Here is a 25,777-nt window from a genome sequence, read left to right as displayed (position 1 = left end):
AGCCGCATTGCTTTGTCCTTTGAATTGTTTGTCGATGTTGGGCGAGCTACACGCCGTCGATATGTAGTCTAACGTTTTACCGCGCGTTTCTTTCACGTACCGTTGGCAGGCGCCGGGGCTCAAGAGCACGAAGCATCGCAGGGTGTGATGACCTAATTATCATGAGGTTACCATACGTGATTGGGTTTTCGCCATTTTTTGTCGGCTTATTTCGCAATCTCATTGGTTGAGGAGCGATAAGAGGGTGCCCGGGGTTACGTTACGCTCCGCGATTCATAAAGGGGCAGCGAAAGTGCTCTCACCAGAAACCATGACGCTTTTTGCTTTGTTGCGTGAATCACTGCCATGACGATCGCTTTGTGAAAATTATTATTATTACTTTTTTGGGGGGTGGGGGGGGGGGGGGGGGAAGGTTCTTGAGCAGCACCTGTACTTTTTTTTTCTTATTTTCTTTCCCGTGTGCGTGACTGAGATATGCCTGTCTGCGTCACCATCAGCCGTGTCATTCTTCGTTATGTTTAGCGTGATTCTGTGTCCCTTTTTATATTTTTTTTTCTTGCAACATTATGCGACTATGTAAAGTTACATGGTATCGCCTCTCTATGTAATGCCACCTCTCGGGTTTAAAATAAATAAATAAAAAGGTGGATTTTGAGATCGCTTTTTTATGGCGAGAACTCAATCTACGCATCCTATAAGCAATCTATCAAACCCAAATTTAAAATCACGCGTGGCCTTTTTTCGTCCCCAAAAGCGCGACCAAAAACCTTTTAAAAAAAAATTGGGGTTTCTAGGATGGTTATGGTGCGAAGATTGAATTCGCGCCATTAAAAGACGATATCGAAATCAACCTTACAACCCCGTCACACTGGCAATTGAATGTCAGTTCAATGACATTTATGTGATCGGCAAACCAGCTCTGCGATCTGTCGCGCGATGCGCTACGCCTAGAGTGTCGCGCGCTTATTGACCGTTAACTCGAATGTCATTCGAGGGAACTGACATTTAACTGCCAGTCTGACATGGGTATTAGTGCCCCTTTAAAAATATTGTCCGGTCAAATTTTGTAGTCACGAAAACATGTAGACCTCATCATGGGCGTACCAACCGGGGGGCAAGGGAAGCGCTTGCCCCCCCCCCCCCAGTTCTCAGAGCGGGGGGGCAAGGCATGTATTTTGCCCCCCTGAAACAGCCGCCACTGGGCAGGGCAAACACTGCATGGCCGGCGACGCTCAAGGGATACCAAGGGCACCGACCCCCGGCCCAGGGGGGGGGGGGGGGGGGGGTCTGGTTTGCCCCCGCACTCAAAAGCAAGTTGGTACGCCACTGGACCTCATTGTCAATGGCTGTACAAGCATCTTCCACGACAAATCTGAATTTAGTGCGCTTTCCTGGTCAAGTTCTTGTGCATTTTAAACCGAGCGCGTGAATAAACGGCGTTTTCCTTTTCCACCTTCAGAGCAGCGGAGACTCTGACGTCACATAACGCAGAGATCGCGCCGAACTGAAGCGCCCTTCGAATTTTGTCCTCCGCGTGAGCGCTACGACGCGGTTCACCCACGTTGGTATACGCTAGCAAATTCTTTGCGAATGAAAGTTGTCCGGTTGTCACGCTCCCCACTTCTCCGCAAGGTTTACGCTGGCGAGTAAAATGGAACGCTGCGGTGGCGTCGGAAGCACCGTGTTCTTCCGGAGGAATGAGGCATAAGATCTGGCCATTGCGAGCCTGGTGTGACGTCACATCAGGCATGGGAGCGCAGCCATTCATACTTGCACGATTTGGCATGGAGTTTCGTATAATTATACGCCGTTGACTACACTAAATTGAGGTGTCATTCAATAGAATAAAAATGACCTATGTTAACCATCAAACTCCCACTAGGTAACCATCCCAAACTCTAAAGAACTTCCGGTTTTCAAAGGACAATCAGTGGTCGTGCTTATGGCGCGTGAGTTGCTTGATTTCCCAAGCGACGGGCACGCGCGTGCTGGGCTGGGGAGATCTCACGCTCGGCTGAGTACTTGTAAATGTTGGAATGGTATATAGTCGTCTACACCGGTTTTCCCCTGAAAACAAAAAGGAAATTTCGCGGATTGTTCATACGCCGCCAGAAGTAGTTCTTACAAGATTTGGTTGTACGAGTAAGAAGCGACGCTTTTGGCGTTTGAAAGGTTTTGACACGTTAACAAATATCTAATCCCAAATGCACCTACATATATCTTAATTCTCTACATTACGGTTCTTTACGTTAAAACGAGTGTAGAGGAATCAAATTTCTCGCCAAGCAACCATTATAAACTATCTGAACTTTAATTTTTCCCAATTTAACCTCCTTTTAACCTGACGAACGGAGCGTTGCTGATCACCGGTTGATGAATGCCCGTTTTTGAATGCGTAGACCCACTTGCAGCCTTCTTTTTTTTTTTTGTCGCTAATACATACATTATTACACTGCTGTAGCAGTTTTACACGAACTTCACAAGGTTTCACGCCGTCTGACCACAAAAATCTGACGACTGCTCGCCGCTCCTTACCGGTGAAAACAGCTAAGGGCGCCGCCATTTTGTATTTGCTGCCCTTCCCATTAAGCGCGCCACGCCACCTAGTGAGAAATGCCAACATCCTCCCTAGGAATGCATCTTCTTGGCGCAAACATTTTAAATGCTTTCGATGTTGTTTTTTTTACAAGAAGCTATTTATGGCTAGGGTTTCGTGGATTTTTCGTGTGCGTCAGCAAAAACTCAGGTCTCGAATTTGATGCAAAATCGCTTCATTTTATGCAAAAGCTAATACGGTTTATCACTTGGATGTGCATTTTCAGTAGATTAGTTATCAATGGGCACCATTTTCAACATCAGTAGATTCTCACGTAGGTAATGAAGGCTTCTCTCTCCAAAGGTTTGCCGCTGCGCGACCCGCGTCGGCCATGTCTACGCTCGCACCGCCCTTTCTTTGTCGTCGCTCCAAGCGCTTGCGCGCCTAGTTCCCTTTCCTTCCGCTCTCCCGACCAAGACAATAAGTGTGTTCGTACCTTTGTTCAAACTTCTGTGTCACGTCTGCGTCGTGTGCTCAACAGATTAGCTGGTCATCCACCGTCATTTTTCATAAAATAGTGCCAATTTGTACTTTTGTGAAGACCCTCGTACACTGCGCGACACTGTTAGCCCGAACGAGCGAACGCTGGTTTTTCTTGTTTTTCTCCTGTCCGCTGTCATCAAAACTAGTATGGTTGCGGAAAAGCCGGGGTCCACACCTCTCATTCATACCAAAGACAGTCTGCAAACATGATCGAGACACCGCAGTATGGTCCGAATGCCGCGTGCTGAGTTTCTGACGTGAACTCATTGCCACGCGGCATTGGAAGCACGGATCGCGCTATGACTCGCGTTCGAATCTCTATGCAGACTTTCTTTTATACGATGTACAAGCAGTGTAAACCCCGGCTTTAGTGTACCAACCTAAACAAGTAAAGCTCGATGACTGACAAACTAAAATAATTAAAAAAAATCAAATCGCTGATGTTGTGTTTGCGCTAGCAGTGTCGCGCAAATATACGCCAACGTGATACCTCTTTCTTGAATTTTGAAACCGACCAAGTGGTTCTGCTCTGCCCTGCAAAAAAGGAAAGAAAACAATTTCGAGATGTTTACAGGAAAAAAAAAAAAGAATTGCCAAACGTTTTAGCTAATATCTTCCGACATTTAATTCGGCCCCAAAGGCTTCAGATCGAGACCGCAGCCACCACGTGGGCATTACGGCTGCGCCGCTTGTTTTCCGTCCATCTCTTGAGTGGTTCCGGCTCATTTGGCGAGAGCGCACTGATCGACGCAATATCGGCCAGGATCCGCTCCTTACGCCTCATTGTTCGCCCCCGAGTAGTCCTCATTCAAGAAGACCGGACGAGATAGGAAGTGTTGCGCGTCCACAAACACGGATGTCCGGCCTAGTGTCACTAAATATAGCTACGCTTCAGAGTAACGTCACTTGGCCATATTGTGTCTTAAAATCATGGTTGCCAGTTATCTGAAGCTTTATCTGAAATCACAGGAAGCGCTTTTCCGCCCTCCACAAATGTTCAAACAGTTCGCGGCAGAGCAAAGCAATGTTACATAACCTTTCTAACACCGAACCGAATGCCGAGGAAGTCGCACTTTTGAATCATGACGATCGGCAGTTGCGTCTGCTCTCCATACGAGCCAAAATGGCGGCGCCCACAACAATGTCGGGGAACGGAGTGCCGATACTCTAAGCGTAGCTCATTTAGTGGCTCTAGTCCGGCCCATCGAATGGTCCAGTGGTGTGTGTTCGTTGTCACGCGTTTGAGGGTACGCTCGTTCTGAGAGCTTTGTGCTTGCTTGAAAGATGGGAGGGAACGAAATGGGAAGGTCAGAAGGTCGCTAGGATCAACCAAATACAGCAAGCTGTTAAAAAAATGGTTCTTTCAGACACGCATAAGCATGTTCGTACACCTTATTAGATGTTCAGGCAGACGTCGAACACACGTGTACAAGAACACCCGCAAGGGCAATGCACTGTAACAAGCGGAGGCGTATAATACAGGCGTGACAGACGCATGCGGATGAAACTGTATTCACGCATACATGGATGCATGCTTGTGTGCCCATGTGCATGCGTTGTAGTATATACATTCATTGTACGTATATCTGAAACACGCATGTATGACAGAGATTATGACATACACATGCGCGTGCAAGTGTATGCCGATATAATGAATGCATGCGCGCGTGTAGACACATAATACATGCATACATATATACATAGGTGCGTGTACGTACCTACAACACGTATGCGTAATACAGACTGACACTTATGCGCATATAAGTGCAGGCGCGCATAATGAATAGATACAGGTGCACATACACGCATAGATAAACAAAGGCGCACATAAATATATAACGTGTACACCCCTCCCCCCAAATGTAGCGCTAGCGGTTGGAACCAGGTGCCAAAGTTTCGGCACTAAGCGCTGTTGTCTCCTTCAAAAGTTCTAAGTAATTGTTTTCTGAAAATTTCAAGGGGAAAATGAAGTCCGTTTTCGCTTGTTTTCGGTAACTTGCGCCAGAGCCGTATATGTAGAAAATTTGGGCATTCGTTGGGAAGTATAGGAGACAAATGAGGAGGCGCCATTGGCCGAAAGCGGGCTGGGCGTATTCCAGGGTGTCTTCAGAAATTCGAATGTGGCCAACCAGAAGCCGGAAATAATACCCTGGCGGTGGTCGCGAGAAAAAAACCTGATAAGTGCATCAGAGTAACTCTCGGTGACTGAAATTATGGCGCACGTGATGTTCCAAGTACGGTCAACCAAAATCATGGTGGAAGAGTGCGACCAGCGGAACGATCGACATAATCCTCACGCTAAGCGCCGAGGGCCGGGAATCTGCCGTCCGAGTCGTCACACTCTGTGCGAGCAAAACAGAGTTGAGCGGCGCATTCGTTTCTTACATCTTTATGCATGATCCTGATCGAAACTTCACGTGCACCCTATTTTCAATCATCAAGGGTTACTACACTTATCTCTTACGCGCTTATTAAAACAATATACCAACAAATACCTTTGATTAGAACTGTTTCTCGCTACCACTGCTAGGGTATTCTTTTCGTCTTTTAGTAGCCCTGGCTCGCCCGCGCCTAGCTCTGCCCGCGCCTCCCATTGATTAAACTCTCTGTATACAAGGCTCTGACTTGCGCCATTCAGCTTCATATACTGTTACTAGTTTCCGATTAAAATTTTCGGGAAATCAGTCATAACTTTTGAATAAGTAACCAATTTCTTCTGAAACTTTGGAATCTGCTTCGGACACCTAGAGCTACATTTGGGCGGAGAATGAGCGTCCGGCGATGCCTAGTGTATTTGTTTTTTCCGATTAAAATTTTCGGGAAATCAGTCATAACTTTTGAATAAGTAACCAATTTCTTCTGAAACTTTGGAATCTGCTTCGGACACCTAGAGCTACATTTGGGCGGAGAATGAGCGTCCGGCGATGCCTAGTGTATTTGTTTTTTTTGCGATGAAAATAACAGTACATTTTTTGGGACGCCCTGTGCGTACATACGTACATGAACGTACCCACAACACGCGAAGCGATTTCCAAACTCAGGAAGCACAAACGTCAAAAACTATTTCTTTTCTTCGCCTCTTAAACTTTATACATACCTCTATTTTTGCCTTATAAATGTCGCTGGCTTGTTCTCCCTGCAAAACGCACAGACAACCAGTTACTAAGCTAAGCGACACATATAGCTATATATGCTGCAAATCTCAACCATTGGAGCTCTTTATAGCCCAACATGCGATTAGCCGCGAAACAACATCCAAGTGCTTTATAAAAAAAAAAAAAAAAAGACTGAGATTTTATTGAAATAATCTCGCTCTACCATATACTTCCAGAAACTCCTCAACTCCTAAAAAGTATTCATTTCCTCACAGTAAAGGATCGTTGACGCACTTGCGTTTACCACTACCGACTGCGACACAACAGGTTCACAAGTCTGTGAACGGGCCTTAACAAACCATTTGTAACCCTCTTATAACGGCTTACGATATCCCGTTCACACACCTGCAACTGACAACGGCCAGCTCTGACACGATCGGTGTTTAGGCTGCTTGCGACTCCTCACGACGGGCTGAGCAGCAGCGCGAACAGCGCTCGTAAGACACTTAAACGGGTCGGTCGCTGTCGGTCTCAAGCGTGTGAACGGGCCTCTATATCTCTCCGTCCTTAATAAGCAGTCGCAAGTGCAGTGTGAACCAGCCTTAACAAGTGCAGTCGCAAGTGCACTGTGAAGCAGCCTTATCGATTGATCAAACCCCTCGAGCACTTCAGACGGCCAATGAAACAGGCGTCTCTGCTTCTGCCTTCCTCGACAGGCTGCTTGCGCACGACGCATGCATTCCTGAAGACGTCGTTCGCTGGATCCAAATGGCGCGTACGGTTCTCAATGAGGAAGTTGTTGGGCTCGAGTAGGTTCAACGTATTCGTGCGGCCTTCATTGTCAATACGCCCCAGTGGCGACCGGACCGATACGCGTCCACGACAACAATATGTCGTCTCCCTCCTGGTCCAGTGTCTCAAGCCCCACGCGCAGACACCTTGCGCAAGATTTTTTTTTTTTTTTGTGTGTGTGTTGCGCGCTATTGGAGTTGTGTCATGTTTTCGACACTTCCCGCTTTGTTGGCTGATTGGTAGTATATGTGTAACTGGATCACTTCCTGTCTTCTGAGGTGAACTCTCCAGGCAGGTGCTCCGGCGTTTCACGGCTTACGGCGGTGCATGAGACCGTCATCCTTGTGGAACTTGCTGACTTATAAACATCATGCTTAAAAAAAAAAGCTGTTATAAATGTTATTTGTGCGACTTTGCTGCGAAGATGTGTTTAGACATTACAGCAAATAAGTTGAAGATCATTTTAAAAAAGTAATAAGGATAGAGGTAGCCGTTTTCAGAAAGCTCTTTTTGTGCGTATCACTCCAAAAAATAAATATGTGCCATGAGGCTAGTTATTTTCTTGGAGGGCAGTTCTACGTTACAAAACGAAACCATTTTATGGTTAAAACAAGAAAATAGGAAGTAAAACTATTATTAAGTTCCACTTTTTAGCGACCTTAGCGATCTTCGTCAGTATAACTCATTTCCTAACATGAGGTTGCCAACGAAATGTATTTGACATGTCTGAGCAGTATACGTCTGTTAAACATTCGTCTAGTGAAACGAGAGCATAATAACTCCAAAGCCGCAGTTATACTACCCATACATCATATAAAAAGAGACACGGTGTTCCCTGCATACATTAGGGAGTTTTGGGGAACAGATTTTGGCACCATGTTCCCTAAAACTCCCTATTAGAGAGTTTTAGGGAACCGTTCTTGCACATTTCATTAGCCACGATGGGGCTCCGGTACGCACTGCGCATGCGCGACCACAGAAGACTCACATGCGCAAATCGCACCGGACTGCTCATCGTACCGTATTGAATGTGCAAACACGTTTCCCTATAACTCTTTATTATCGACGTGACCCCGGCTTAAGGCATATATAGGCCCGTCTACAGACGCATTGACTGCCGCATGATAGGCTTTCTAATGCTCGTCACTATAGTAGCATGATGTTGACGATAAATTCGGGACCAGGAAGCTTGACTGTAAAATCTCCGGGTCTACAGCTTTCCAAACAAACGGCAAGGTGGACTGATAGCAGGCTGATAAATAGACTTCGTCGGCGCATACGTCCTTGCCCTCTTCGCCTCTCGGAACTGTGCGAAGAGTAAGGACACGACGGTTCCGGACAGCAAATATTGCACTCGGTGGATAAAGCTACGTTTACGTTGTTGCATATTGAACAAATAATAAAGAAGGTATAACTTTTCCCAAATGAGTCCAGGCAAAAATATACACAAACAGGGTCGAAGATGGTAAGAAGAACTTGACGAGGGGCTTCCTGGAAGCGTCAGTCAACGAGTTGAACGCAAGATCTCCCCAGAACTGCCAACACGGAAAGTCAGAATTTTCCTAGCGAACGCCTGAAATTTCTCTATTTCTGCCAACATTTTTTCTCGCTTGCCCTAATAATTACATAATACTAAATATTCTTTTTATTTTTTCGCATCACTTCCATTTTTACTATGAGACTCATTATGTAGCTTTTATGCCTCGCGTACGTTTCGCAAAAATGAGTTCATCGGCCCAAAATCGCGGCCAAAGCAAATCTGGAGAGGGGAAGTGTTACCGGGAGATTCAAAGTGACGAATAAAACCCTGTCTTCGCCTTAGATGTTATGCAAGCCACCAGAACACGGTACAGCCTAATAACTTCAATAGCGCGTTTTACAATAGTCAGTCGAAAACAAAAGATGTAACTCAAGTGAGAGTTCTCGAGCTCGAACACAGAGAACACGACTCACAGTAACTAGCATTTCGTGCCCCCCCCCCCCCCCCCCCCAAGGCACTTCATAAGATATTACTAATCATAGCAAGCCTAGAGTCTCCAGACATCGCAGTATTACTTGTTGTACTCAGGCTTTCTTTTTCGAGAAGGCAGCGGCGCTCTCAGAAGCTTTCACTGGCCTGATCCCTTCCTTCATAGCTTTCACGGGGGCGATGAAAACAAGTGAGATTTGATTTTGCCGAAAAAAGTGGTTCGAGTGCTCCTCTGTGTTTGCAGATGGTCCCACAAGAAACCGTCAAACTGCTAGAGGGAATAGCCTAAATGTGGCCAAAGCCGCTGAAATTTGATATTATCTCGAAATAAAATAATTATTGACCTATACAATTCCAGATATATGCGTTGCCCAAGCTTTTCCTCAAACTAGCAAGATTTCCTTTATTACCACATAGACCTGAATGTTGCCTTAATCTGTGAAATTTCCCTCGGGTTGGCCCCAGCCCTGGCTCTCCCTCTCGCTTTAAAGTCTACCAGCGAGAAGAGCAATGCGTATAGCGTTCGTGACATCAAGAGTTCCTGCACGGTCAAGGTTACTGTATAGTTGCGAGCGTCGCCTCTTGGTGGCGTCAACGCGTGACAATCTCGCCTAGTCGTAATATCCGAGGACTTTAAGCCCTATGGCCTATACATAGCTTACCCGTAACCGTCCATGCCTGTAGTTTTAAGTGCCAAGAGTGTTCGGTTCACCGTGCTAGTTTCACACAGCGAAAGTAGTAGCTCAAAGGAACCGACAAGTAGAAATAACCGACAGTACGCAGCAATGGCGAACGCTGCAAGCTATATATACACCTTTGCAAGTGGGATCCCGGCTTAACCTCGAACCGCGCGCCAAGGTGAGGCGGACCTACTCTCCAGCCAGGACGTTCACTGGTTCGCGTACAATGTTGCCAAGCGTCTCTCGCTGAAGTGCACACCACTGAGCGCAGAAAGAAATTTAAAAAATAACTATAAAACGTACACGTGTCGTCTTCGACCGCGAAAGAGCACGGATAATTAAATAAAATGCATAAACCGGTAACAAATCGAAAAATTTCAAAAAGATCTCAAGTCTTAAGGCGCTCTTCAGAATCCGCCACAAGTCGCATGGCCTTTGCATCAACGATGGCTGCGCTCGAGGCAGCTCTGGCTTCCACAACATGCAGGAACAGAGGCTGCGATCGTTATAGAGTCAGCTCCAACCCTTAAAGATGCCCCGTCCTACAATATGTGATGCTACGATTCTGTGTGGACACCTCCTCCTGCGTTCCGAGACAGTAAGTGTGCCGCTAACGTTAGCCATCGCCGATGCAGCAAACGGCACCATCTTGTCATCGCGCACCCCACTGACGTGCCCCTGGCGCACCCCAGCATGGCGGAAACGGTACGGGGCGCCAGCATCGCTCAAAATGGCAGCGCACAGGAGCCCTTCTTGCAAACGTGTATATAAGGTATTCGCTGGCTGCCATAATTGAGCGAGATATTCACAACGGTTGGTTTGGGGTCCCCGTATCCTCAGATCAAGCTCGTATACCTACCTATCACCTGCGATGAATGGCGATCTTGATGGTGTGGAATGCAGGCTGCGGAAGTACTGTGGAAGCTTTAACATGCACAACGTAGTAAACTCGTTTGTGTTCTCCGCCCAGAAGCACTAGTCTAGACTACTGTCCCTGGCCTGCAGGCACAACATAGACCACCATCTAAAAAAAAAAAAAAAAAGATACAAGAATTTCGTTACCGTACCTTTTTAAGGCCGGTTCAATATACACTGCAGCGATAAATGAGCACTAGGAACAGCGCTGACGAGAACATATATCTTTATACTAATGCAGTGCTCTGTCAGCGCTGTGTCACTTCGCATATAGCGCTAAATCAGCACTCAGCAAGATCGCTTCTTACAGCGCTGACTAGAGCTGAAGCAGCGCTGTAGTGTGTGTGCGAATAGGTATTTAGAGCAACGAGGTTCTGTCACGCACAGTGTAGAGCGCAAGCGCAGAGGTTTTAAATCCCTCCACACAAACAAAAAATAATAGAACATTAACAATTTTTAGGAATCCCTGATTGCAATCTCTCATTTGCTGTTGACACAATCGGATGGATAAATAAATGGAAGAGATCTTTGTAAGAACATCGTTATGTGCTGCAGGGAGTGCGAAGATTGAAGGAGAGCTCACTTGATAATCAAGGCTAAGAACGTATAAACGGTCGCTTCAGAGACTCAGAATAACCTCCGGTGATGAGGTGCAGAATTGAATGACGTCCAGTGTTGAATGACAACGGGAAGGAGAAGCAACCTCATAATTAACATTCTCGTCATTACAGGTACGGCGTGCTTGCTCCCCTTTCTGACGGTCCACATGCGCCAGCTGGGCCTAAGCGTCGAAGAAACCGCCATCATCTACAGCATCATCCCGTTCGCCCAGCTCTTCGGACCTCACGCAGCCAGTTTCCTGGGGAACAAGTACGGCAGCTACAAAGGCGCCCTCCTCGGCTGTCTTATGCTGACCGCACTGTCCGGTAGCAGCCTGCTCCTGGTGCCCCAAGCCGTCGGACCGCCAGTGCCAGCACCAGCCATCCACCTTCACTGCGGTCCTTCTCTGGAACTAGAGGTCGTGGTGGACCACTGCGGGGACGAGCATGGAGCCTGCCCGGAGCCTTCGTCCGGACAAGCGTTACCGGTGCAACTGTCCGACTGCAGCCTCGAGTGTCCGTACGGCGACTGGCCCCACGGCATCGAAGACGCCGGTATCTGTTTCACAGACGACTACGACAACAAGGAATGCCACGTCATGGACGAAAACGACCCTCTTGCTAGAAGCACGTCACTCGGCCTCTACCTGCAGCCGGCCAGAGACCCCGATGCTCTTTGCAACCATCCTGTGACGGCCATCACGTGGGAAAGTCATATATTCCACAACGTGTCCTGCTTGAAGCATCTTCCGGACCACGACCATACGAACTGTTCTCTCAAGTGCACCGTTGAAGACCTGCCTGATGTGAATGCAACGTCGGCGGCGGCTTTCTGGCACGCTGAATGCACCCCACCAGAAGGCAGCGACCGAAGGATTACGATCAGCATCTACTTTGTGCTCAGGATCATCTTTCAGGTTCTTGTGTCCATCTGCTTTACGCTTCTGGATGCCACCACGGTGTCCATGGTGCACGTGCACGACGGGCGTTTCGCGTGGCAGCGTTTTTGGGCCATTGTAGGATCAGTGTTTTGCTCGCCCATCTCCGGTTTCTTCATCGACCTCAACAGCGAGCACGTCATTTCTGGCTTTGACTACTCTCCCGCCTTCTACATGTTCAACGTGTTCACGGTGCTCACGGCCATCTTCACCTACGTGCTTGAGATTCAGGTGGCCACTCCCGGCAAGAACGGACTGTACCGCGTTCGGGAACTTCTGCATGTTCCGCGGATCCTCAGTCTCTTCCTGGTAGTCCTCGGTCTTGGGAGCGTCTACGGGTTCCTGGAGTACTTCCTCTTCTGGTACCTCTTGGACCTCGGCGCTCCGAACTACATGCTAGGCCTCACAATCTCTATCGGCGGACTCGCCGGATTCGTCTTCCTCTACGAGTCAAAGTGGTTCCTCGACAAACTGGGAGCCGTCAACGTCATCGTGCTCTCGGGGCTTGTCTATTGCGGCAGGCTGGTGGGCTACTCGTACATCGGCAAGCATCCGCTGTGGTGTATCCCTCTGGAGGGACTAGAAGCCATGACGTTCCATCTCCTATGGGTCGCCATTGGAACGTACGCGGCACAGTATGCACCCAGGGGATTGAAACCCACCGTTCAAGCCTGCGTAGGAGGCATCTACTTCGGAATAGGTGGGTAACGATTCTTTTTACCCGCGACTTGAACTATGACATGTGTTTTAATGTACACACAATTTCAACACCAAAAAGCTCTGTGGGAAGAACTGTTTCTGTTTCTGGAGCTTTGCTGCCTGGAACGCGTCTCCGACTGGCGTGTTTAGCGTCCTGTTCCACCCATGCACCGAAAAGTGTCCCGAAGTGGCAACAAATGACGCCACAAAACCCGGAGCATCTTGTTGTCGGATGTCGCGATGCTGGCGGTTGGTCGTAGAAATGCTGGCGAAAAGGACGAGCGAACGTGAGTGTCGCTGTCGTCGTGGCGTCCCAACCCCTGACTGCCGAAGCTTCCGTGGACTGTCAAGCTGGAGAGCGACCTGCAGCAGAGCAGGCATCTGCCACGTCCACCACCACTGCTGTGACGCCGCCAAAATCGCTGCGGGCGACAGCATGACACTTCTATGACGTCATCAGGACGGAAATCGAGGTACCACTTTTTTGGACGCGGTAATTCGCACCAGTCGGAGATCCGTTCCAGGCACCATACTGGAGCTGCCTTGGAAGCTTACATCCATTGCTTGGCACGAAAGCCTGCTTTATTCATTCGTCTCCTCAGTATGACAGTTCTTGGAAACGTGCCTCGCTCTGACTTTCTGATTGCCTCATGGGGGCGCAGCTTTTTCCTTTAGCTAACTTATTCTGAAACTGTGTAGTCAAAGCTGAAAGTACACTTGACGTTTCATATTAAAAAGAAAAAAAAAGTTTCAGATATTAAATTATTTGTGGCGTTTCCATGCCGTATACGGCATGGAAACGAAACGAAAGCCGTAAAATGTGTCACTGCAGCTACCGAATTACTATAGTAATTCGGTAGCTGCAGTGACACATTTTACGGATTTCGTTAACTTTGACTGTTGTTATTGGACAAAACTATTGCGGTTATTTTTACTTTTTTTTTTGTCTGCTCTCGTCTGTTCAAATTACGTGAAGTTTATTTTGATTCTGTCAGTGCATACGTTATCCATGGAATATCTGTGGCATTCAGCCGAAAAATAGTGATTTTTTTGGTAATGAATCTTAGAATACAAGGAAGATTTTACACAATAACGAGAAGCGTATAAAACGAAAAATGAAAAGTTGTGGTGTACGTGCGGTTACACGTACACCACAACAGTCAGTCGACAGCTTTCTTATTGTCACAAACGACCACGGGAAAGGAACAGTAAAGTCTGAGATCGAGAGCAAGCGCCGAGACGACGTGGCAGGATGGATACGTTATCTCGGAGTTGTTGATGCCAAAGGTTGAAGCCTTATCTTGGTGGGTCATCGCTTAAACTTATCCACAGAAAGTTATCAAGATGCGCGTTCGTTGCTCCCTGTTCTCCGTGGCGACTGCCGTGTCAAACCAGACGAAAATTCAGACACTGCGTGTTGTTCCCAAACATGTCAGGTACGCCTTGTCAGTAACCTTCTGAAGATAACTCGCATTGTCAAAAAATAAATAAAAGAAGGTGTTTTGTTTTACCGTCGAATTACATGAGTTGTTGACTCGCCTATGCGGAGCGCAAGTTCGTCTGCTTCTTGCATATGGGTTCTGGTGACGTCAAAAAGCTGAGCTCTGATTGGCTCTGATTGGAAGGATAGTGGGTAGACCTCAATGTTAGCTGCCTTGAGGTCTACGCACTATCCTTCCAAATGGAGCCAATCGGAGCTCGGCGTTCTGACGTCTCCGGAACCCCTGCGCAAGAAGCCGACGAACTTGCCCTCCGCATAGTCGCTGAGAACTTAAGAAACGCAGGGCGTAACTTTCGATGAATTCACGCTTATCGCTTCGTAATTGGTTTTGTGGTATACTTATCGACCCAATGCCAGATTCTCATTGGCTGCGAAGCGACAATAAGATTCTCGGGACTTACCACGCCCGGCATTTCTTAAACTGTGACTATATTGACAATTCGCCTTGTTGCTCAACTTGTAGCTATACCAATTAGAGTAACTTAACTAAAACTATTCGTCGTTAGTTTTTTTTTATATGCTTTTTTTATATAGCGCGTACTCATCAGGAGCGGTAGGATGAAGCATGTCGCATGAAGCATGGGCTTGAAAAGATATTGCACCGAAGTAATCAGTCGGGAGAATCCGAAGAGCGCTGATGCCACGAGCCCAGATAAGATGGTAGCGGAGGCTGACTGAGATAATCGTGTTTGAGGAGATGGCCCAGAAAGTCTCGTCCTTATACTAAAGGGACAAACAACAAACACAGCCGGCGCGGGCACGTCAAGCACACGCCGCTCGTCTGGTTCCCCGATCTGACAAACTTCGAGTGTTGGCGACCACAAACATTTCTCCCGCAGCCGTCACACCGCTCGTGCTTCGTACAAAAGACACGGTGATCAGAAGGTTACATTTGAACAGCTCGTGCTGACGGCGAACTTCCACAACCGTGCCTGTAACACGTCTTCGACTGGTGTATTTATCGTCTCATCTCACCCATGCGTCGAAAGTGGTCCTAAAATGGCGACAAATGACGTCGTAGAAGCCGGGGCATGTCACGCTGTCGGATGTCGCGATCCTGGCGGTTGGTCGTGAAAGGCTGTCAAGAAGGGTGAGCCGACGCAAGGGTCGCTGTCGTTACGGCGTTTCGTCTCGTACCTGCTTCAGTTTCCGTTCACTATCTGTAACTGCGCGGCGACCTACAACAGGACAGGCGTCCACCACATGCACCTCTGCTGCTCTGCCGCCGCCAGGATCGCGGTAAGCGGCAGCACGACGCAAGTGTGACGTCATCAGGCGGAAATCAAGTGTCCACTTTTGAGGACCTAGTAAATAACCCAGTTCGAAAACGTGCTGCAGGCACCATAATACAGTGTTCTAGGGAGGACACCGTCACCATACTCACCATCGAGATTGTCGTTTTTGGCAGACGATAAGCGGAAGTTCATTCTGAGCATGCGCCTTGAACAAAGCGCTCAAATATGGCGTCCTGTGAATACAACCACTTCCGTCTAAGGCAACACTAAAAACGGGATATAACGCTTTCTTCGGCGTATATAAAGCCCGATATCTGGCTTAAACGACGTCGTCTGTCAGGCGGCATCGGTCCAGTTGAAGCTCTGGGGCGGACGTGACCGATAACCGTTGGCCCTCTGGACCCTGGCGTCTGGACGAGTCAGAGCACAGAAGGCGATGGAGGGTTATTTTTGCCTCGCGCGCGCGGCGCGGTCACCAAAGCCTCACTGTTGTTTGCTCACCGCGGCTATCGCCAGGCAGGGATCGAGAAACTCTCTCTCCCCCACCCCCCCCTTCCAATCTGCCCCATTTGTTTTTTACGGACAGATGAATGGAAGGATGAATTGATACGGCCGAACCCTTTGAATTGGGTGGCGGTTAGCGCCACCTGATCAGTGTTCAATTTTGATCGTTAGGAGAAACACCCCTGGGAGGGTATGGTGCACGATACATTTAACAAAAAAAAGTTTCTAGAAGAGTCAGTGTTGAAGCGATGAGGCACAATAAATTTGCATGTTTCGTTCTAGTTGCGTTATTGAAGTTTGCATGTGTAACATATTTCTGAATATCAATAAAGTAATCACAATGTAGAAATAAAATAAAAAATAATTTGAGTCAACATCATCCTGGTACTTCTGGGCAGAAGGTTCGCATCGGACTTCAATTAGGAGACGGAGTCTGTAGCTCGATGGCGATTAAAAATAAATCGGACAGTTTGACTTTGCATGCGTTCTATTTTGTGAATGTTTTGCTGTGTGAGGGGTTCCCAAACTGGGGCTCGCCTATTCGATCGTTGGTAATAGCAGTGACTAATTATATGCTGTTAATTTGAGCTCTGGACCGGCAAATTCTAACTTCCGCCTTAACGCCTGTTCACACATGCAGCGGAGCGCTACAAGCATAGCGCTAACCTCGCGCTAAGCGCGTGTTGACGGCAGCGTTCACCAGCTTTGTATCGCACCGTCAAAACTGTTGCTCATGGCAGACGATACGTAGCTGACGACGCGTGAGGAGCGCTACATCAGCGCTTCGCTGCATGTGAGAACCGGCCTTAAGTGTGCAAAAGTTCCTTGGCGCTTTATTGGAGACATTATTCTATGTGTGAATTCGAGTTCAGATGTTGTTTCAAAATAACACCCGAGTTAATTGTACTCCTGTACACATTTTAAAGGCATCGCCCCACTATAGACGCTTTCAGGAATATGTGCATAATCGCCGCTATAACCGACCTTCAGTTTTTGCCTTCCTCTTTTTCCGTTCGCTTCACTTCATGATTGCCACAGTAGGACAGGTTATTGCCACTTTAGGTGCTACTGTGTCCTTCTCCTCAGCATAGGCCTTTGTGGAAACTCGACAACGCCCGCTTCAGCGGCTCGGCACATCGGTAAGACAGGAGAAGGTCGGCAATGGCGGCTCAACCTGGCGCGTGTTTTAAAGCGTCTATAGGTGAACTGTGCTGATATTTCTTTTCCGCTTTGTGTTATGTATACAGTTTAATTTTTGTTTATTTCTATTTGCAATTCGACACATCAGCTTGTCAATTTTTGTAGATGATAATAGACCGATCTCACCAAGCGTTCGGCGGATGCGTGGCGCCGCCATAAATTTAGTTCACAGGAGGTAAACGGCAATGCACGAGAGGGCTCGTGATGTCTGGTGCTCCACACGCGCAGAGCTCCAGCGGGGTTGTCGCACGTGCAGAAAGACTAAAGTTCCCTCGATGCATTGTGGCAGCGGTGGCGTAGGCAAACTGGCTGGTGAGATCGGTCTATTCAATGCCTTCTCATCATGGGATGTTTGTGATTCTTAATATATAATTGCATCATAGGAAAAAAAGTTTAAATTTAACACCAGCTTGAAATCCGCGGCTCATGTCGCTGACATATAGGATGAATAGTAGAGTCCCAAGAACAGACCCCCTGAGGCCGTTCACACACTTGCAACGGAGCAGGACCGGGAGAGACAAGACACAGCGTAGGAGCTGCTCCGCAGCAGTGCATCCGGTCCTCCGCCGTCGCAAGAGGCTTAAAAATCGGCCTTGTCTCTCTCGGTCCTACTCGTTTGCAAATGTGTGAACGGCGCTTAAGTTGTCTGACATTGTACCACTCAACTGCTCGAAATGTTCTCTACCAACCAGGTAAAGCTTAAAGTCAGGTCAGAATTTTAATACCGTTAAGAATATGTTTGATTAAATGAAGTATAGCTTTGGATGAGAAACGCAATCAGATGCCTTTGCAAAATCCGAGAATATCACATCTATCTTTTGGCCCTTGTCGAGGCATGAACTTACGTGGTGCATTTTTTATATTATTTTAGTGATTATTGAGCGACCTCGACTAAAGCCATACAGATAATTCAATAGGTTATTTTCGTCAACAAAAGTTATGTTTTTAGCGATAACGTGTTCAATGATTTTACAACTTGTACCTGTCGGTGAGTTTGGACGATAGTTTTTATATTTGTTCTTTCTCTGGATTTTGGTGTTGGACCTATCTTTCCTGACTTCAGTCATGTAGAAGACTAAAGAGGAAACCACTGCGCATTGTTTTAAAGAATGTTTAACATTTAAATAAAAGATGTCCTTTTGATCAATACGACTATCAACAGTACCTGCAATCGGTGATGTGTGCATTTTATAGTGTGGAATGATCCCATTATAACACGTCAAAACAGACTGGAAGTAACTATCAAACAATGTGCCGACTTTGCCTAAATCGCTAACGATTTCATCATCAACAACAAGGCTAGAAACACCCACACGCCGTTTACAAACAAGCTCGCGTGTGAGCAGAAATGTGCACACGCGAGCTTCTACGCATGTGCGCATGTATAATTTGAAAAGTGTGTAGCCCAAGTACGAATGATTTTGGCCAGAACCCCATGAGTTTATTATGTTTTAATGTATTGACTTGTGGAGCTTACAGACGTTTTGCAGCATAGGTTGAAATGCATTACTTCACACTCAAACAATTCTAGAAAGTCTGCGTTTTTTTTTCTTCTCTCCATTATAGTGAAATGTTCGTCGGCAAGCCGTTTTTATGTTCAAGGCTGAGTGAAGGTGGAGATCGAACGGAGCTATAGATCTGGTGGATGTTCGGTGATTTCAAATCAATATAAGTGAAAATTTGCCACAACGCAGCGGGCACTAGTATCATTGCATTTCGGAGGTGACAAAGGGAGCCTTCATGGTAGGGACTTTCAGCAAACCGTTACCATGTTCTGCGTACCGCACTACCGGAGCCTCTGAAGCATACTTTTAAGCGCGCGCCCCGCTGTCACGGTATCACCCGGGGGCGCGCTTAAAAGCATTCTTCAAAGGCTCCGGTACAGTGCGGTACGCGGAACATGGTAACGGTTTGAAAAAAGTCCCTATTGTCAGCATGGTTCTTCAGAATCGGTACCGGGGTACATAGAGATGATGTTGCCAAGCTGTGGCGTGCATGCGTGAACACTACGCAGGAATATAGGCGATCCCGTATTCTGAAGCGAAACGAGAATTCTGGTAGCCATGACAGTTCTTAAACTGTCCATCTTCGTTTCCTCTTGGCTCTTGGAGTGCGACTCAACCATGGAGGTCTTGGCCGGCACGTATATATAAGCGTATGTCGGAGCTGCGTATCTGCCGTGTTCACCCTTGGAGCCGCAGAAACTAGGCATCTAAAAATATCGCCGCTTCGGCCTGATATCCGGATGACACGAGATTGGCTTGACAACAGCGAGTTTGGCCTAGAGCCTTTTTTGTATGTGTGTTTGGATTGGGGGATGTTCACTTTTGACAACAAAGATGTCTGCTTTGGTCACTTGCGTCTGTTTATCGCGTCAGACGCGCGCACGTGCAATCACATCAAAGGCTTCTATCTGCGTGTCCACACTGTTCTGCCCCCCCCCCCCCCCCGCCCCCCCCCTTCCCTTTTTGATATACCTCAAGGCGGCCTTTTGCGCGGCGAGTAGTCCTACGTGTAGGCTTTCGGCGGACATTTTGTTGTGGATAGTGAAAGACGTGATAACGGGTCAAGTAATAATTGTGTTGCGTGTTTCTTTGAATAGCAAGAGTTAGCCAACCCCAACAGGCGTCTGGTGTCTTTACTGAAGATGAGAAACTTTGCCGGTGCAATACCGCAGGCTGGTACAACGCTCATCTAGAACGGGCATGTGTGGGGATTAAACGCGTCAACAATTTTCTGCAATATCACCAGAACCTCATTCTGGCAATTAACCTGCATGTTCGGGCCCTGGGTGAATTTGATTAATATCTCTTGAAGTTAGGGTTCTTAGTCCAAATCACACGAGATGATTTCGACAAAGGGGCATCTGCATGGCGCTTTGGCTTCGAGTTAATTTGCTCTATCGATGTTCATTTTCTGTAAAGGAATACGTACCTGCACGCCCTCAAAACACGTTGCCAGCATTCACGCAGAAGGACGCAAGGACTATAAAATAAACGCCATTAAATCTGCAAGACCATTTATTCGTTACGCTATTACATCAGGGCATAAATTGTGCTACGATTTAGTAACAACGCCATTATAAATAGAAGCTTCTTTTTGCTTTTAAATATAATGTCTGAGAGGTCTTAGAGCAGCTCTTTAATTTTCCTCAAAATAATTGTATTTGTCTGTGGTTACTTGACACTGAAATACACTTGAACGAATCCAGAGTAGTTCGACAACGTTCTACATGCCAACACGGGAAGTTAAACTGTGCCTCATCATGGCCGACATGTTCCAACGCTGTATACCCTTGCCACGTACAAGGTTCTGCTACGCTATTGATTAATTTCTTCATTATTTTAAGAACGATGACCAAGTTACTCTTTCGTTACTTTTCAGGTCGGAGCACGGGCAGCTTGGTCGGCGGCACCGCCATGTACTTCCTGGGAGCCGAGACGGCCTTCCGGATCATGGGAGGCGTGGCCGCCATAGCATCCCTTTCCTACGGGGTCATCTTCTTCTGCTTCATCCAGGGGGTCTGTCGAAAACCCGAAGAAGAGCCTGCCGCCGAACTCGTTCTCAAAAGCATAGGTGAGTTTTTCAAAATGTTCTTAATGAATATGACTCTATTACGATCCCATGTCTCTGCCAGATTTCCATGTTAGGATACAATTGTCTTTATTAAACGACTGTGCTGTGATCCAGATATATTTACTGAATGACAATCGGTGTTAAGATCAATATGTTTTGGTTAAATGTCATGATTCACATGTTTTTATTAGATGACTATGTTACGATCCAAATGTCCTTCTGAGATGATGATGTTAAGATACAAATATTTTTAGATATAACTATGTAACGATCCCAACGTCTTTACAAGATGACGATGTTAAGATCCAAATGTCTTTATTAGATAACCATATGTTATGATAGAAATGTAGTTATTATATGACTATGTTATGATCCGGAGAAATGTAGGGAGGAGAGGATTAAACAAAAGTGAGTTTCTCACGGCCGTAATGTGGCGCCTGAAGTCAGTGTATAGGGTGTCAGAAATCCCGAGGCTGGATCTATAATCGTCCGGAAAAATCGAAACCTGCTTATAGCAATCTAAAATTTTCGTCGAAGATGCGTTCTAGTGGTGGATTTTATCTTGTGAAATTTCAAGGCATGACTCTCTCTCTCTCTCTCTGTGAACAATGAGGCCATCAGACTTGCCAGTGTCAACAACGGGCGTCGACGAGGGCGACCGAGTTATGTATAACTCGGTCGCCCTTCACCCCTGAGCTGAGACTGCGGTGGGAGCTACGTGCCCGCCGGACCAACCAGTTGCCTCCCTTTGATTACCTGGCCGGGAGCGTTAGCACAAGGCATTAATAGAGAGGTATGCTTGGTCCAACGAGGACGTAGCTTCAACCGCAGTCTCAGCTTAGGGGTGAACGGAGTATTGGCGGCGTGTGCGAACTGCATACAGGGGGCAAATCTCTAGCTATCATCATCATCGTTCGTGACGTCACGGGTAGGACAGACTGGGACAGACCGCGCAAATGCTGGATCCCTCGGCTCGTCAGCTCGCTTCATGCGCTGTTTGGGTAACGCGCGGCAAGGCCTGTTTCACGCGTCGTGTTTAGTTGGTGAAGTGATATTTGTAGTAGGACATTTTATCAACGTTTGAAACGGCACGTGGCACGCGTAGTCATGCCAATAAACCCTTTTGGAGCTGAGGTGTCGAAGCGCTTGGATGATGGTGTGCTGTTCTCTGCCCCAGTACAAAAAAAAAAAAAAACTGGATGATGAAAATAGAATTTCCAGCGCTTTATCCCACTACAACATCTACCACAGCGAATAGGGTGCGTTTTTTTTATTATGAATCGAACAAAATAAAACTTAGAAAGGAATGCCTCATCACATTGAGTATAGGAAAGCGAAATTTGAGAGCCTCTCGCGTGTGTAGTACACACTTCAGTGAAAGTGACTCCGTGTATCCTGCTGGTTTCAATTTGTTCTGTGAGTGCTGATCTCTTATTAGTTCCGAGTTTATTCCTTCTTGAAATTTTTGAACCAGTAAACGAACATTTCCTTACAATAATTGGCAGGAACAAACTGTGACTGGTTTCCAGAGTCTTTTCAACTAAATCCCTGTTTATTCACCCGGTCGACGCGAAACGCGCGAGACACCCTCGCGATCGAAGTCTTAAATCTAGTAAGTCGGTAACACTTCAGCGTTAAAAAAATGAGGAATACACCTGCTACGAATTACTACCGTTTGTCTGTTTAATTTTTGCGGATCCAAACGCACATAATACGTTATGTGTTTCTCAGCCAACGATTTTAAATTAGTAAACAAATATTAGTAAAAATGGTATAGATACATCAATCGCCTGAATTTGCCGGCCAATGACCAACAATTTAAGAATTTATGAAAATTTCTGCTTTTCTTTCGAGCAGAACTCGCGATGTGACAAACTTCTTTGCCATGTATTCGATTCGGGAGGAATTAAGCTTCAGCTGCTGACAAGTATTTGCTCGGCAGCATCCTATATATTGACTCTTCCAGCTGGTTATCACGTGATGTACTATCAGCCGCCCCGCGCTCATCCGCGCTAGGTGGAACACACAACAGGAGAGGGGTTGTGGGTAAAGAAACAAAAACGACGGAATATTTTGATAGCTCGGGACGGTTTCATTTTACGCTGTGTTATCTTCGATGTCTGAAATGGATGCATATTTTTTTCCCAGCCAAGCCGGCGTCTACACCGGCACCTGCACCGGTAGCGACGTCTAACGGCAACCCACATCGGGAGATGGTTGTCAGTGTCGATGTCCTCAACTCAAGGGACAGTGACCACGAAGAGGATGAAGAGGATCAGGCGAATACGAGGACAGAGCCCGAAGGTTCTTAGCCGGACGGAGTGTGTTCTGATTCTTCTCGCAGCCCGTAACAAGAACCGTGCTGCGACAGCACATCATCTATGAAAGGACATACTCACCAAATGTCCCTTGAGTAGGGACCGGGGACAAGTGCCACGAGTTCACGTCTTCTGGCACCAGGATCACCGCGGTACCACAGTGAGGTATTCTCCCCCTCTTCGAGAAAAAAAAACAACAGCAAGGAAACCTCCCCGTCTCACCAGGTGCCGAGATGGGCGTTGTGGTGTCTGATGCGTGGACCTTCTATAGTCGGCCTTCAATGGTCGTGATGTCGAAACTGCTGGTCAAACGTTGAGTGGTTTAGTGTGCGTAGCTCTCCGGTCAGGGCCAGCTAGATATGAAAACGTTCTGTGCCTCACCCCGAAGCGTATACTATTCACCGCAAGTGCCAGTGTGGTTCTCCGGGACTTGCGGTCTGGAGCCTACTAGTTATATACGTTCCAGAAGCTAGAGACGTTTAGCACAAAATGCGGCATTGGACCATGATAAGGTGCTGCGTTCCGTGGTCTGGAAGTACCCAAAACGTACTGATTACGTGCGTTTCAGGGGTCAGATGTATTTAGTGCTACGCTCTACAATGGACAATGGACCATGACAAGATGTCGCGTCCTGTGGTCTGAGGATGTCATCTGGAACCTACTGACGACATACATACCATAGGCTAATATGCATTTAGCACTATGCTCTGCATGGGAACGTGACAAGATGCTGGGTTCTGTTTTGTTTCACGAGTGCAGCGTGCACCTTACTGTGTGCAATAAGAACCGTTACATATTTTTTAAATGATAGGCCACGTGCTTGCGTCGTAAACATTGCCCTGGACAGACTGGATTAAATGCTGGTGCGACAAAGTGACTGCGGGACTACGAGTGGAAGTTATTCACCAATCGCCGCCAGTGTTTCTATTATGTAACGGTGACGGGGCTGTTCATCACCAATCAGGAAGCGTTTTCGAGGTTCAGGCCAAGTGAAAAGGTTGGGGCCTCTGGGTCTCGGAGCACATTGGTGACGCCCGTGTACAATTTTGTAGATCATGACAAACACGCATGTTCATCGTTGTGGATTCATAATTTGCTGAAAAGAACATTATTTTAAAAAAGTACTCATTCACACTCTGAATTTTTTTGCCAAATTATTAATATTATTATTTTCTGTGTACAAGGATCCGTGTTTATATTGCTAAAATATACCCTTCTGTGAAACACCAGGGGGGGGGGGGGGGTATAAACCGATAAACACATGCTGTTTCTGGAGTTTATGTTTTTTAGATGCATGCCTTAATTGCACGTTTGTATACCTCATTCAATTGGTTCAAGTGGAAGATAGGGTTTCGTAACATTTTGTATAGAGCATATCCATCGCCTCTTCGGAACATTGGTCATGACGTGAGCAGATCGTGCCAGTAGGTCAGCTGACAATCAGGACTGCATACAACCTCTCAACATGAAGCGACAGGCAATATTTGCTTTAGTCGAAGGATATCTCGTTAATCACCCCAGCGTAGGAGCTATACAGTTAATGGTGTTCGACTGATGTGTCCACCGTCCAATCCTGCCCATGCCCCAAAAGTTGTACCGAAGTGCCAACAAATAACGTCACACGAACCGGCGTGTCTTGCTGTGGGATGTCGCGATCCTGGCGGCTGGTTGTAGACATATATGCTGACGAAAAAGGTGAGTGGACGCAAGGGTCGCTGTTGTCGCGGCGTCTCATCGATCGTGTCCGCTTTGGTTCTCATCGACCGTCTAGCTACAGAACAACCTTCAGGAGGACAGGCCTACGCCACATCCACCTCCGCCGCACCGTGACACCGCCAGGATCGCGGCAGCCAAAAGCGTGACGTTTATATGACGTCATCAGGCGGAAATCGAGGAACCAGGACGCGGCAAACTCGCGTCTCCAGCTTGTTGCTCGCCCTCCCGCGGCGGACACGGGAAACGCTCTAGCCAGGGTCACCCAGTTCTCCTGCTCAGCGGGCACGGCGAAACTGCTCGAGATCATGGCTCGCGAAATGTCACTTCCGAACGCAAACAACACTCTTGACTGCCCCAATGCAGTGCTGCAGCCGGTATGGGATTGCACCTTATTAGAGAGTTTTAGTACTTTCTACAGAAGCAAGCGCAAGCGCTGTGCGTTTGCGTTAAAGTTGCGTGCTCCGCGCTGCGCATGCGCATCGTCGCCATGCGTCAATTCAAGACATCAATTTTGGACTTCGCGCACGCGCAGTGTGGAACATGCAATGCTAACGCAAACACACCGTGCTTGCGTTCGCTCGTATACGCAATACCAAAACGCGCTACTCTTGTACCGGTTTCTAATGCCAACGAAACGTACTGCAGTGGGCAGACTGGCAAGCGGGTAGGCGTTCTTTCGAACTCAAAAGGCTGAGATTGGCGAAACGAAGGCGCGTAAAATTTAAAGAAAAAAAAAATATGGGGCATTTGGTCCAGAAGGATTGGCGCCGACATTGGAAGTCGCAATTTTGATAGCACCATATGCTTAACCCACAATTAATGTAATTTTACATAGATCTCTCGGCCTAGATAGAATGTTTTCATTGATTTTAGATCATTTTTCATAACTTGTTAATTAAAAATGCGGCGATTGGCCACCAGTGATGATAATTTGACAACTTTTGATTGCCATACTTGTTCG

At 47.1% G+C, this 25,777-nt stretch overlaps 1 protein-coding gene across 2 annotated transcripts in view; it reads left to right on the top strand.

Annotated features, from left to right (window-relative positions):
• The window catches only part of LOC8026335 (major facilitator superfamily domain-containing protein 6-like protein B), a 30,174-nt gene extending 6,196 nt beyond the window's left edge, over positions 1-23,978 (top strand). For both annotated transcript variants that reach the window (XM_029966547.4, XM_040207742.2), the window contains exons 2-4: positions 11,262-12,767; positions 20,591-20,782; positions 22,931-23,978. In XM_029966547.4, coding sequence (XP_029822407.2) covers positions 11,262-12,767; positions 20,591-20,782; positions 22,931-23,094 — 1,862 coding nt within the window. In that variant the 3' untranslated portion in view covers positions 23,095-23,978. The remainder of the gene's footprint in view (positions 1-11,261; positions 12,768-20,590; positions 20,783-22,930) is intronic.
• Positions 23,979-25,777: the final 1,799 nt, after the last annotated feature.

The sequence above is a fragment of the Ixodes scapularis genome, unplaced genomic scaffold, assembly GCF_016920785.2.
Source record: "Ixodes scapularis isolate PalLabHiFi unplaced genomic scaffold, ASM1692078v2 PGA_scaffold13__105_contigs__length_92229423, whole genome shotgun sequence".
NCBI classification, from domain to species: domain Eukaryota; kingdom Metazoa; phylum Arthropoda; class Arachnida; order Ixodida; family Ixodidae; genus Ixodes; species Ixodes scapularis.
This window is presented reverse-complemented; position numbering and strand designations above follow the sequence as displayed.